Source organism: Zootermopsis nevadensis, unplaced genomic scaffold (assembly GCF_977971745.1).
Source record: "Zootermopsis nevadensis isolate Lab colony 2312 unplaced genomic scaffold, Znev_1.0 Znev_ptg000025l, whole genome shotgun sequence".
Taxonomy (NCBI): Eukaryota; Metazoa; Arthropoda; class Insecta; order Blattodea; family Termopsidae; genus Zootermopsis; species Zootermopsis nevadensis.
This window is the reverse complement of record NW_028259157.1, coordinates 8,474,589-8,488,868: the sequence shown is the minus strand read 5'-3', so window position 1 is coordinate 8,488,868 and position 14,280 is coordinate 8,474,589. Positions and strand designations below refer to the sequence as shown.

Sequence of the window (14,280 nt, the reverse complement as noted above, 5' to 3'; positions counted from 1 at the left end):
TCCCTACCTAAACAGCTCCCTTAATAATAAACTTTCCCTTTTTTGACACACATATATACAAACTAAATGTAATCACATTTCATTGCATGCAGCTGTGAAACAAAAGTCAGGGTGCGTCACATTAAAAAATATATAGACAAACAGTAAATTTACAGAACACAGGTTTTGGTCTCTTATTAAACCTTGTTACAGAAAAATAACATATTATCTCCATAATTCAGAGGGGTTACATTGAACATTAAAGTTCCATAAATTTTTAGCCTGCAATTTGGATCTTCTTTAACTTGGACAAGAATATACATTATTCAGAACACTTAATTTTCATGCAGTGCGAACATAGCATAAATTTAAACAGCTGGCAAATAAAAGGTAATGAACCAACTCCCTGGTAGCAGAACCTGCAGGTCCAAAACCACACCAAAGCCTACCACCAGAAAAATATAAAGTGGTGTCAAAATTAAGGAACATGCACCAGTATAATTATGAATGTGCTAAACATTAGCATTCACTTCTATTGTAACTAAATTTAATTTTAAAGAACTTTCAAAGTAATAAACTGCCTCATAAATAGAACAAAACTGGTTCTGCAGAAACCAGAATATTCTGTTGAAGTTAGTGACAAGGGCATCTACAGTGAGAATATTTGGTGGCTGTCACTAGGACTAGAACATGCAGCAACCAATGCAGTGATCAGGTGCAGCACAAAGGCCACACCATCATGCTCCCCTACTGCTATTTACTTCAAAATACCCGAGAAAATGCAAACTGCTTTTAGAACATATGACCATACAAATCTAGCTTCAACACAGCCTTGATGTAAACAATCTTACAGTAAAGTTATTCCTGTACTCTCATAATACAAATGATTCTGAAATACGTAGACCCACACCCCAACACTGAAAATATGGTTTTTCTTGTAATTCACAAACACTTTCAATAGGCCAGCTCTGATGAAGACAACATTTTATTCTGGCAATGCTACATTTCATAACTGGCCAGTTTAATTTAACCATTTATTTTATAGAAGTGTGAAAATAATGCATTTATTCAAAAAGAGATTATGGACAAAACAGAAAGGTAGAAAATTAAAAAAATTTGATACTGGTACAATGATTTTATTGTACTTTACCATAGAAGTGGCAGTGCAAATTCCTGAATTGCTAGACACAAACTACACACTACTTTTGCAGAAATACAGCTCAAAATATCAACGTGCAGTTAAGAAAATCATAATAAATGTAAAATTGTTCCAAGGCTTCATTATTCTCAGAACAGCTGCAGTGTCGGAAAGGTGCTAACTGCTGAAGTCATCAGCTGCCACTTCTAGAGTTGAACACAACCTTTGGAGTAATATGACAACAGTAAAGAAATGTTTCAAAATTTAGTATAAATCTAAAACATACCCAAAATTTAACCAAACTGCTGTCCAAACTTATGTTGTGTAGTAGTTTTACATACTGTAGCTTTTCACCAAGTATGCAAAAATGAAAATGCCAGTATCAAAGACATGATATTATGGAAGTATATAACATATACAGCAGTTTTATAGCTAAGCTAAGCTGTATATACAGCACGGCTTAGCTATAAAACTGCCTCCATATAATCAATTTGGGGTTTATCAAGAGTTTTAATATTAATGAATGTTGTTGCCCCAGGAAAAGTGCAGCCCCAAAGTATGATGTGTATAACATTAAAAAATCGAAGTCAGGAAAGATAATTTTACACAACAAATAAAACCTTCACTTGTATCATATTTCAGTAGCCTTGTTAGAAATAACCTCCAGTAATTTGAAACATCAGATGCAAGACAATAAGAAAAATGTTCACACCTACACTGAAAGTAATAATACATGGTAAGGAAACACCACTAAAACATTTTTAAAGTTTCTGTCTGTTTATATGAAACAATATTTAGAGAAGGTACAGAAGTTTCCAAACTTACCTACCACACAAAACATACATGATGATGACAATATTAACACATATCATTTTCAAATTTTAAAAATATTCTTGCATGGTTTTCCAACATGCTTCCTAAATCATAGCATAGTATGCCAGGGTACGCATGGATACTTGAATATTAAACATCACTATGCAGGCTGCTTCAGAATACAATTTTATCCACCCGTTTTTCTAAAAGAACTGAACAGTATCACAATATAAATTGTGTAAAATGGGTCCCAATTTCAGAAAATCTAACAAATTTATCTTTCAGAAGCAGCAAACACATGAATGATAAACGATATACATCCAAGACATTTGATGCACCAGAATGAGCACTACTATTTCTTTTGTTTATGCACATTCAAACTTTTTTCCCCAATTTCCAACACATTATATCTACGGCAATGACAGTAATTAACATACTTTGAGACACAGTGATAAAAGTATGTTTCCAAGCCATGCCACCAGACTACTTGAACTACTATCCCATAAAGAGCATAAGAAATGACCATTGCTATTATATATTATGTAGTGCAAGATTCTTTGTCTGGGCTTAATCTAACAAGGCAGCTGCAAGTGCAAAACACTTTATCTTTGGTGTCAAATCTCCAGAACATAATCTACATCCAATATACAATTTAATGTACATTTTGATCCATTAGGTATATAAATTACCTACAATAAAGCTGAATTACTTTACACAAAAATTTTGTAGATATTACAGGAATGTTCTCATAATATAAATTTTTATGATGTTGGCAACAGCTTCACATATTTATTTCAGAAGAGGCCATCCCTACGCAATTTAATAACAGACTGCCCTTGCTTTCCACTTCATTAACTTTAACCTGCTCAATGCACTACAAGAACCGCCTACTAGAAATGCACATTACGCACACTAGCTAAATATGTTCCTTGAACAGTTTGTATATAAACTGAAAACTTTGTTTCAGAAGAGCACATATTAAAATTGTATCATAACAAGTATAACATTGTGGCTATTCTGTTACTATGCAGATGCCAGTTTTGTGAACAAGACTTAATTTGTATATCCAGTTCATTTGATGTGTGAAGAGTAATTTAATTTTTGCCTAAACATGCAGAGGTTCCAGCTCCACAAGAGACATCACTTATTTTATAACCAAATAATACATTACAACACACATATGTTTCTGAACTCCTTGATCTGAAACATGTCTAAAACATTGATTATGAAACACACTACTTACTTTCAATAAATGATGCTAATGACACTGAATGCTGTATTCATTTAATCATGGCAAGTGGTAATACGATTTAAGGTTCAGTGTAATCATTACACCTAGATTCATGTAATGAATCTAGGATGGGGGTTGGTCGCAAGGCTAACAACCTTGCACCATAAAAAGGAAGATGTTTCGAAACCTCAATCAAAGCCTCGGACAGACGGACCCAACAGAGGACCGAATGGAAGAGGAGAATTGAGGAGGCCATGGACCGAATACGGACAGGAGAGCCATAGAAGAAGAAGATTCATATAAAATAGTAATGCATTTGTTTCATAGTTTATGCTATGCAGTGTATCATGTGCACCCATAAAACTATTTACAAATGTTACAGTTTCAGTGAAAATTACATCAAATAAGTCTACCAAAAACCAACTATATAGCTGCACTCTGAAACCTTCATTCAGTAGTTATCTGCAGATGATACAGTGAAGGAAAAACATGGAGCCTACAAGCTTTTTAAATACAAGTAGTACTAAAAGTGGGAAGACACAGCAAGTTAGAGTACTTTGCTGGGGGGGGAAACAACTCTAGTTCAAGCAAAAATATAACAGTCCAGGGTTTTAGTATTAAGTATTCTATTCCACTAAATGGTATGGAAAAGGAATTACTGTTATTACAGTGAACCTTAAACCTGCACCATGGCACATACAATTTTACCAAGCGCAAAATCTATCTCATCCTACAATGGAAAATCACAGTATCAGTAAAGTCCTGACATGTATAATTATTCCGCTGGACTTTTTACATGATCTAAAAGCATGATGTTCTGGAAGTTGGTTCAGGGAAATGATTGGAGGACAAACCCTTATTCTGTAGAGTCCATGGTCAAGCTAGTCTCAACCTTGGTCCAAGGTAGGGACCAGCTTCATCCAGTACTAAGACTATGTCAACCATGGAGCCAAACAGAGAGGGTAGGGTGTATCTTCCTGCTGGCCATGTTAAGAAGGAAGTAGAACTGACATCTAAAACATCATAGTTTTTAACAAGAAACACTTGGACAACAAATAAAATCCAAGAGAATGATTATACATATTGTACACAAATGCCAGAAATCATTAAACTCAACAATCCTGATATATGCTCTTCTCCCACAAATCTTTCAGCAATATTTTTAAGAAAATGAGTAACTATATATTTGTAAGATTTGAAGTTATCAAAGTGGTGAGTATGAAGATTTCTGTTTTCTCGGTTGTTGCGCTGTGTAGTCTGGTTGATGTTAACCAACGTTTCAGAGGTCATACTGCCTCCGTCATCAAGGCGATTCATTGTTGATTAACATCGACCAGACTATACAATGCAACAACCTAGAAGATAGAAATCTTCAACTATATATTTGTTATAACTACTGCTGAACTATATAAGCAGTGACAAAAAAGACGACAAACACAATGTTCCAAATTAGGAAATAGCTCAAGAAATGAGCTTATTTCCAATGGGCCCTTGAATTAATTCAGAGTTAATGCTTTTACATATAAACAAATGTATTCATTTGTGTGCAGTTTATAACTAAATGTAAGACCTATGCATTTTTACAATATCACAAAAGAATTATTGATCAAAACATTTACACATACACTGCAAGGATAATTACTCTACATCTGAGTATGACTAAGCAATCCCAAGATTTCATGTCTACAACAGACAAAACAATTTAAAATGGACAAAGTTCACTAAAGGCATAAATTGGAATTCTTTCAGTTGAAACCTGGTAGTTACAGATGTATTTTAACTACTGCAACCTCCACTAATTATACAATATTTATGCAAGTAGCAAAAATCTTGGGACATATGCAGCATATCTTATCCACATATTAAACAAAATTGCATTTGTGAAATATAAGTAAATAACAATGTGTATTTCTTTAGGATATATCAAGTATATAAGGAGAAGAGAATATAGGTAAAGAGTTTATTAAAATAAACTATTTTCACAAAAATGGGAAAGCAGTTCCAGTATAATAAGCAAGGGGGGGGGGGGGGGAAAGAGTTATTACACAATAAAGCAAAACAGCTGGAAGTATGAGAAGAACTATCAGAATACCCAGTCAGTCTTTTAACAAATGCATTGAAAATAAAATTCTGCACGTAGCATACCATTTATAAATAACAGGAATTACATGAAACTAGCAATAAGTTCTGCTGCCCTAGTATGTTAACAGAATCAAATAATTAGCTCATACACCTTGAAGGAAGGTTGATGGTTTGGGAAGAGGCAAATTTCTGGTGGCATGTTATTCTCCATTAACATACATCGCTGACATCACACTTAATGGTGAGGGAAGAGAGGAAATGTATATGATGGTTAACAAAATATGTATAAGAACAAACCATTTGAAAACTTTTAATAAAACATTTGGAAGAAACACAAGGAACCATTCCTGGCTTGGTGTATGGCAAGGCCTACCTTATTTCTCTTCCATATCAATAAGTAAAAAAGAAGCCTCTGCTGTCTATTATCTAAGATATGTGAAATGCTTTCCTTTTCCTATTTATACATAATATGGATATTATTAATTCATTATACCAGCACATAGCGCAGAACATAATAAACAGAAACGTACATTTCAAAGAACAATACGTATGCTACTACTGAGAATCACGTAAGACCTAAAGAAATGCAATTAGTTTTTTCTAAGAGATGATCTAAAATTTGTTAAGAACCAATATATTATGTTAATGGACAACTGTGAAATGGAAGTGGTATCAAGACAGGTCTCTTGTATCCAAATTAAAATTAAAATATATCTGATATTACAAAATCATGAATTGTCCATTACAAAAGAAAAGCAAATAAAAGGAAAGTGACAATTCAAATTCCAGACAGAGCCTTCTATAAATTCTCCACCACAAATTACATCCTAAAAGCTTATTATTACATGAACAGGACATGAATAAACAAAAGAAACAATAGTGCACAATCTGAGTCTTCTATTGTACACAATGATTGGCAATCCAGCAGCCCAGTCTCACATCTACGAGTTATACACTTTCTGGAGCAACCAATTAAGGGAGGGATAGGGACCACTGAAACTTGATACAGAACCATCTTGCTTTGTGTTCTTTCCTAACATACACCCACTTTATCATCACTGACACCCAACTGTAGTCCTCGCTATCTGTCCTCATACATACCGCTCTTCACTCATCACCACCTTCCTCACCTTCATCACCTAGAAATACACAAAAACAAGTTCTTAAAAATAAACACTACTCCAGTTATTATGGCCATTTACTTCTTACGGACAGATAATCTGTTTTATCCTAACCACTTGTAAACATTACATGTTAGATATCCCTGGGCTCATGTCAGGGTCCAACACAAACATATATGAACAGCTAGGCAATCCAAAACTGGCATTCAATTAATTTTACTGGAGAACAATGCTTGCATGTCTTACTGTAACATTCCATAATAATATGAATGAGGTCTGTGCCCACCTTCATCATCACCTTCCTCTAGAACCTCTTCCCCCTCTTCTTCATCTTCTTCCACCATTACCTCATCATCATCAGCCTCTTCACCCTCTGCATCCTCCTCTTCTTCAACTTCCTCCACAACAACTACTGAATCATCACCTTCCTCTTCTTCGCTGTTAATACCGAAACAATAAATTTGTTGTATATCACATACTTAAGAAACTTTATAACTAAAATAAGAAATAAAACTCGATACTAGACTATTTATAATTTGACACTGAACAGGAACTGAACACTGTACACCTACATAAAACCATAATTATTTATGTATACAAAACACACACATCTTGCGAGCTAAAGTCCCTAGTTCTGATGTCCCACTGGATGTGGCATGTTTAGATGAAGATTGAAAGTGGCCTGGTGCTGCAGTAGCGATCTCAACGATGATGATCATTATGGACGGACCAGTATAATTATTTTTGATCCTTATTATAAATACACCGTGTTTCAAAAGTAGCTTTACAACTTCGCAGGAGAATATAAATTTATTTAAAGGACATCCGCAATATTATTAAATGCATAAATTTAGCCAAACACATCAAGTTTCATGCACATAACTGTAGTACCGAAAACCGTCACCGCGAGCGCTCCCGGACCATTACAGGCATTGTGTATCTGGACATGCTCCAACAGTTCCTCATTCCTCAACTTGACGAAGATGACCAGGAAGGACGCATTCACTTCCAGCAAGACAGTGCACCTCCTCATTACCTTGGAGAAGTGCGCGAGTACCTCAACAACCGTTTCCCAGGTCGGTGGATTGGTCGGGCTGCACCAATAGCGCGGCCACCTCATTCCCTGGATCTAACACCTTTAGATTTTTTCTTGTGGGGATTTGTTAAAGATCGAGTGCACGTGCCACCATTACCTGCAAATGTGGCCAAACTCCTAACTCGAATTACCGCCACAGTTGCTGAAGTGACACCGGATGTGCTACACCGCGTGTGGCAAGATATTGGCTACAGATGGGACATCTGCCGCATAACAAATGGAAGTCACACTGAACGATAAAAATCCGATGGACATAAAACTGGAAGTGTTTGACTACATTTCTATGTTCCGAAATTATATGTTTCTCCTATCAGTTCACCAATATATCTGTTCTATGTTCCTTGCCATGCTTCACCCTGTTATTACTACTCCTGAAGTTAATCTTGCTACCATGCATAACTAAAAGCATGGAGGTAATGGAAAAGATGCAACGTGAGGGTGGTAGTATACAGGAGGGGTCCTGTATCAAAGCCTGGCTGTATGCAGTTTTTAAAATTCAAATCCTTTCCTTGAAAAGGAATATGCTCTGTACTAGAATACCTCACAACAGAACTCTAGTAGTAAATACAACCATTTTCCTGGCACCTTAAACAGCCATACAGACAAAACTTCATGTGTAAACTGCAACATAAAAAATGTCCCAACATACCTGCCATCATCCTCACCCTCGACACCATTTTCAACTTCAATGTCAGGCACCAAGTAATACTGCAGTGGGTTGGGCCACATGTCATCTTTGATAACCTGTTGACAAAACATGTTCACGACATGTAAGGGCATAAGAAGGGAAACATGTCAAATATGAGTTATTACAAACATACATTAACATTGCTGTGCGGCGAATAGTAACCCTGGTGAGTCGATGCATGTTGGGTCACATGACTGCAAGACTCAGTTTTGTGATCACTGAAAATTAAATTGTTTTGTGGTTGCAAAAGTCATATATTAGCAGTGTTTTACTGCTTGGTGTGTAACAGGGATAAAGCAGTAAAACAGAGAATCGATACCAGAATTTAAAAGAATTCGAGAAATATGCCATGGACTTAAGAACTTATTCCAATGCAGACATGACTCAAACAGTCTCTGACCAACAGTTGAAAACAAGACAACTGAATACAAACAAAATTGGCACTGTGTATTCTTTGGAGTACAATGAAATTCTAAACGTGTTCTTCATGTCAAATTATGGGCACTGACATCAGCAGGGGACCAAGGGAATAACAAATGCAACTAAGAAATCTCATTTTTATTCTAGTTCACTTGCTTCTACAAAGTATTTTAGGTATCTATTAATTTTCAAAGAACAAATATTCTAAACATCAAATTTTATTAACTCCACATTATTACCTCTGCAATGTCATCTGCTGATGGATCACCATGGTCTGTAAACCAATTAAAGAATGTCTTTTGTTCCATAGCTCGTTTTCGTCCCTTTCCAACATTCTTTTCTTTGCCCTTTTTAGTTAAGTCATTTCCTTCCTTCCATCGAATGGGAGTGCTCTGAGAAGCTGGATCTCCTAAAAATACATATACATACACACACAACTGACAAACATTATCACCCACTACTATTAAAAGCATTCCTCTTAAACACTGGTAACCACCTACAATACCAGACAGCGTGTAACCCAGAAGATCACAATCAACAGACACGCTCTCCAGGAAAAGTTTATTTAACAACTCTACCAGGAGCTCAGATTATGAGCTCTTGAATAATAGGATTAACAGTAAACAATTGGAGGTGGAATTTTTTGGTGACATTACTTTAATAAAACCCAAAATTAAAAAAAGGGAATTTTCAATGACAGGATTAACGAATAATGAACCAATCCCAGGGCCAAGATCTGAATCTGGGACCTTCTGAACATAAAGCAGGAGGGCTCTATTTTAAACAAACATATAAAAACAAGATCTAGTTTTACCGTGAATTATACTATCTACCCACTGACTTACCAGAAGACCCCAGGTGGAATTCTTTGGTGAGTACATCATTTTCAAAATATGGATTCTCTTCAAAGTGGAAATTGATTCTGGAACAGAGAATTTCAATAGGTTACTGACAGACACTACCTATTTTTTGGATTGAAATCTTATGACTTTCTGGTTGTGTTAACCACATTAGATTCTGCATTTCATGATACCATCAACAAAGTTTAAGTTGCCTTTCTTAAAGGCTAAGCTACAAGAAAATTAATCATAAAAGAAACACAGTACTGTCTCGTCATTTCTTTCATGGAGATAACACGGTTTACAATGGCTAGTTCAGAACTACTGCAGATGTTTTTATATTTAAGAGAAATTACTTTAAGAACTACATACATACTGAATACTACACTGTATTTGTTCAATGTTTCATAAGACATGATTAAATATACTGAATATAAATCAACATTAAAACCTCGGCATAAAATAAACCCACTGAAAAGGCAACACAAAATAAACAAAACTAATTCCAAACTGCTAAAAATTTATTCAAACAAAACTGTGTTCAAGATACAAATAACCATTATACTTTGCTTAGACATCCACATTCACTGGAAGGCAAGGTGATAGGGTAGAAGATTCACACTGATGCAAAGATCACGTGAAAGACTGATGTTGACATATGGTTTTTTATGCATATAATGTATTTACATAAATATTCATTTAAACTGTGCAGTTGTATATAAAAAACTGTAGGTTTCAAAAACTCCATGTGAAACTCATATCAAGAACAACCAGAAACAGATACTGAAATATCAGACAATGATATTCAGAACAGAATGAATAATTACTGTGTACCTTAAAGCACACACAGTTCACTCTGTTAACTCTTTAAGCCCATATAAGTTACATCTCACTTGCTTCAACAATCAGGAACTCCTTTTGTATTAATATTTATAGTTTTATATGATTCTCATAGTAAATAGGCAATTGCTTCTTTAAACAATCATTAATCAGTTGAACTTTGAAATGGTGAAGGGTAGTGTTTCCTTTGCAGTAGACACCAATCTTAAATATTATTTAGAAAATCTTCAGCTTCTGGTGTTAATGGGCAAAACGTAATCACAAGTATTGTAATTTACATTATCACTTTATTTTTGTGCTGTATTAGCAAAGCTAGAAGTGCGAGAGAAGCAGGCATTTCTTTTACTTGTCCATGATTTGTTGTAAACTGGTATTTTGATTTAAAAGCCGTGTTTGAATCTGACTACAGATAATTTTACTTACCCTGCATAACATAATTCATATCTTGTAACTGGTATCCTTAACAATGGGGGCAGCAATGACCTCTGAAATGTTGGCAAACTTCTACCACACTACATAGTACTATAACCCAGAAGATAGCTATCTTCACATCTCAATCTATCTTTTAGTTTATGAGAAAATACAGTGTGTGTGTTTGTGATGTCTATGCTCAGTAATTTTGAGCCACAACTGACAGTCCTATAATACAGTTATGTAGTCTTGTACCTTCTTTTTTTGGATATTTAACGTGGACACTTATATTACTGAAGAGTTCACGTTATTCAGAAATCTCTTTGAAAACCTTGTACATACTGGAAATAGTCCACTTATTTTGAATTTAAACAGCAAATTTCCACAATATGTTCAGTTTCACTGGTGGTGTAAGAGCCAAGGATGTTTCAGGTTAATATTACACATCACCACACAGCAATTTAAGGCACAAAACAGATGTTTCAAACTTGTGAAAAAATAATAAAGTAACAATTCACAGCACAACAGTGTCACTGCTGTGCTACGTTATCACTTGCTTAAGAGTGGACACAGTTCAGACAGCTAGTATAGAAAGACTATGCAGTGCTTTACTATTAACTTAGAGCAACAGGGCAAGCAGTATTTTATTTGTAGTTTAACAATGCTTTTACAGTAGCTCAGACTATATAGTGTCAAATGAGAGGACAGTAAATTGGAAAAGACGTGGAAGGAAGCGATTATGGCCTATTGAAAGGTACTATCCTGGGATGTCTGGAAGGACTGAGATGAACCACGAAAAACCCCAGTCAAGATATTCGGTCTCTAGGCCAAGATTTGAACATGAGACCTCCCAAATACGAAGGAGTGTTAACCACTCAACCATGACGATTTGTGTGTATGTGTATAAGTCCTTCTATGCTACATGGTGATGGCAGGTTCAATGCTATGAAACACAAAAACAATACAATGAAAATACAACTGAACAACACAAAATTAACTTACCTGTAACCAGACTTGATATCCTCAAATTCTTCAACTTCCAGTTTGGACAGGTAATGTAAGCAATCTTCTTCATCTTCTTCAAGGATTGCTGAAATCTGAGGGTGGTTTACAAACTGAATGCACATTAAAGAAAACTGTTGAAACAAAAAATGTATAGCAATAATGCTTTAAATATATACCTTAATTACCTCTGATAAACCTACTAAAATGGTAGACTAATAACCGATATATAAATATACGTCTAATGGTCATTGCAGAAACTGGTTGATTTGTAGACAGTTTGTATTCTTAAGGTGGCGACTGACTTGTAACATTTGCCTGTAATGTAACGTGTTACAAATCGAGCATTACACAAGTGAAGACAGCGAACGGAGCCGCTCGATGCGAGCTGCTCACGCTCGCGGGCGCTCCATCGTGTTGTCGGTTTTTTCGCGAATCCCTTTGAGTGTTACATTACAAGTCAGTCAGTCAGTCGAGCGGCGTCGTAACAAGCATTCACGAGTTCTTTAGATAAGAGTAGCGTATTAAATGAAACAAAGATAACACAACCTCCACGTCCGACATATTGAATGAAATGAATGGAGCACACATGAGAACAGTCGAGCCGAGCGTTCAAAACGAGCATTCGATACGCCTCACCAGTTGTGGTGTAATGTAACATGCTCGCCGCGAATGTTACATTACAAGTAAATGTTACAAGTCAGTCGCCACCTTTAAGGTACCAGCGCCAAAGTTACAGAGCATTATTCCCACACCATGTGGCTCAATACATCACTGAATCTCCCTAAGCATGAGGCCGGTGGTGGCTCACACGGTAGCAAAAGTGTTCTAAAGATTTTATATCAAGGTCGGAGTCAGTACATTTTTACCTACTCCAACTACCCTTAAAATTGTTTCTGACTCAATAGCCATGGTTTGAACATGTGTTAGTTATCTACAGGAGCTACAAATGTGAAACAAAACCAACATATTAATGTAAGCACCAGTCACAATGACGGCTTAGTGAACCCGAATGTTCATCACCAAATTAACCAAAGCCATCCATGAGTCCCTGCCCTGGGCCAGCAAAATCCACCCACCTTCAACTCCTATCTCCCATAGATCCTGCCAGATATTATCCTCCCAAATATGTCTAGCACTCCCCAATGGTCTCTTACATTCAGGCTTCCTGACCAATACCAGATGCACACCTCTTTCCCCATGTATGAGTGCCACATGCCCTGCCCATCTCATTCTTCTTGACTTGATCACCCTGACAATTCTGGGGGAGGAGAACAAATTTTTTAGCTCATCATTAGGTAGTTTTCGCCAGACCCCATTGTCTTCTCTCCTAGACCCAAACATCCTCCTCAACACCCTATTCTTAAACTCCTGCTATCTACATTCCTCCCTGAGAATGAGAGACCATGTTTCACATCCATACAAAGCAACAGGCAAAATTATTCTTCTGTAATTTTATTTAAACAATGGTAGAAAGAAATGCAACTTTCTACAACACTTCTGAATCACATGAGCAATTTATGTAATGCACTAAAATATCTGTCATGTGGCTCCCTGGAACAGGTGTAATTGTCCATTAGTAAGTTAGCCACACACCTTATTCAATTCATCATTAAATGCCAGTAGATATGAAAATTACTTGAGTAATTAATTATACCTATCGCATTAGCAATAACTTCAAAACACATCAATATATGAACTGGACGGGAACCGAATTCAAATTCGGGAGGGGTAAAGGTCATAACCTAACCTCTACAAATGATAGATGATGTATAACAATTTTCCACACAGGCCTTTGTTACGGGTACTCCTGCGTTTAGGAAAGTTCTTGCCCTATTAATAAAACATATACTTAAATTTTTTTTTCATATTTGTAAATATTACGAGAAAATGTGCCTAGTGGCAGGTGGCGGGGAGTGATGGTACTCCGACTTTCATTTGTTTATGTCCGGCATTTTCACGTGCATGAAGTTTATGCTTACAACTCGATTTACATGTTACTGTACTATTACAGAACATCTGGTAATTATGCACACGCTCGAAAGTATTTGTACTGCGGTAAAACAAGTAAAGAACTACTGTAATTTACATAGTCACTTTAACAAAGCATACGGAAAACAACTTTTGTAGACAAATATGGCGGACAAAGCCAAAACACGCTCCCCCCCTAACATACATAATATTACAATTTGTAAATTCACATTTAAGCCACACAAAGGATACTGCAGTAACCCAGAAATTTGGTATCCTTTTGATAATGTCGTTCCTCTTTTCGAAATACGGCTTTCTCAATTTGTTGTATTTCTGTTCCACCTTCAGTATTTCCTCGCTTGCCTTTTCATTCAGAGCATCGATTTCGTTTTGACAAGCATCTATTTCTTCCAAAGCTTTCTGCGTTTCGGCATCATAATCTCGTCCTTCTTCTCCTTCGCCTGATGCGCTGGCTCCTTCAACTTTCTTTAACTTCTTCGGTGTTGCTCCACTCGACATTTTAGTGATATAAAATTATAATTACAGCGTACTTCACAACACCACACACACTATTCAAACTGGCCCGATGAGAGAGAAATGATCCAACACCAAGCCGATTTCATAGAATATCTATGAATGGTCAAAGAGA

General features: G+C 36.1%; 1 protein-coding gene across 1 annotated transcript; it reads right to left on the bottom strand.

Moving 5' to 3' along the window:
• Positions 1-148: 148 nt before the first annotated feature.
• On the bottom strand, positions 149-14,242 carry LOC110827619 (protein SET). The gene is made up of 7 exons (XM_022059457.2): positions 13,884-14,242; positions 11,661-11,773; positions 9,414-9,490; positions 8,808-8,977; positions 8,110-8,204; positions 6,651-6,802; positions 149-6,382 (listed from the first exon to the last, which is right to left on the bottom strand). Exons 1-7 carry the CDS (start codon positions 14,148-14,150, stop codon positions 6,351-6,353), a joined length of 906 nt encoding a protein of 301 aa, XP_021915149.1. The 5' UTR covers positions 14,151-14,242; the 3' UTR covers positions 149-6,350.
• Between the last annotated feature and the right edge of the window lie 38 nt (positions 14,243-14,280).

What these genes read in the sequence shown, in the direction of transcription:
- LOC110827619 (XM_022059457.2), bottom strand. Translation starts at nt 14,150, where the DNA reads ATGTCGAGTGGAGCAACACCGAAGAAGTTAAAGAAAGTTGAAGGAGCC. An exon ending in GATATCAAGTCTGGTTACAG is followed by an intron (nt 9,491 to 11,660) that starts GTAAGTTAATTT and finishes TCTCTGTTCCAG; the next exon opens with AATCAATTTCCACTTTGAAG. An exon ending in GAGGGTGAGGATGATGGCAG is followed by an intron (nt 6,803 to 8,109) that starts GTATGTTGGGAC and finishes CGGTATTAACAG; the next exon opens with CGAAGAAGAGGAAGGTGATG.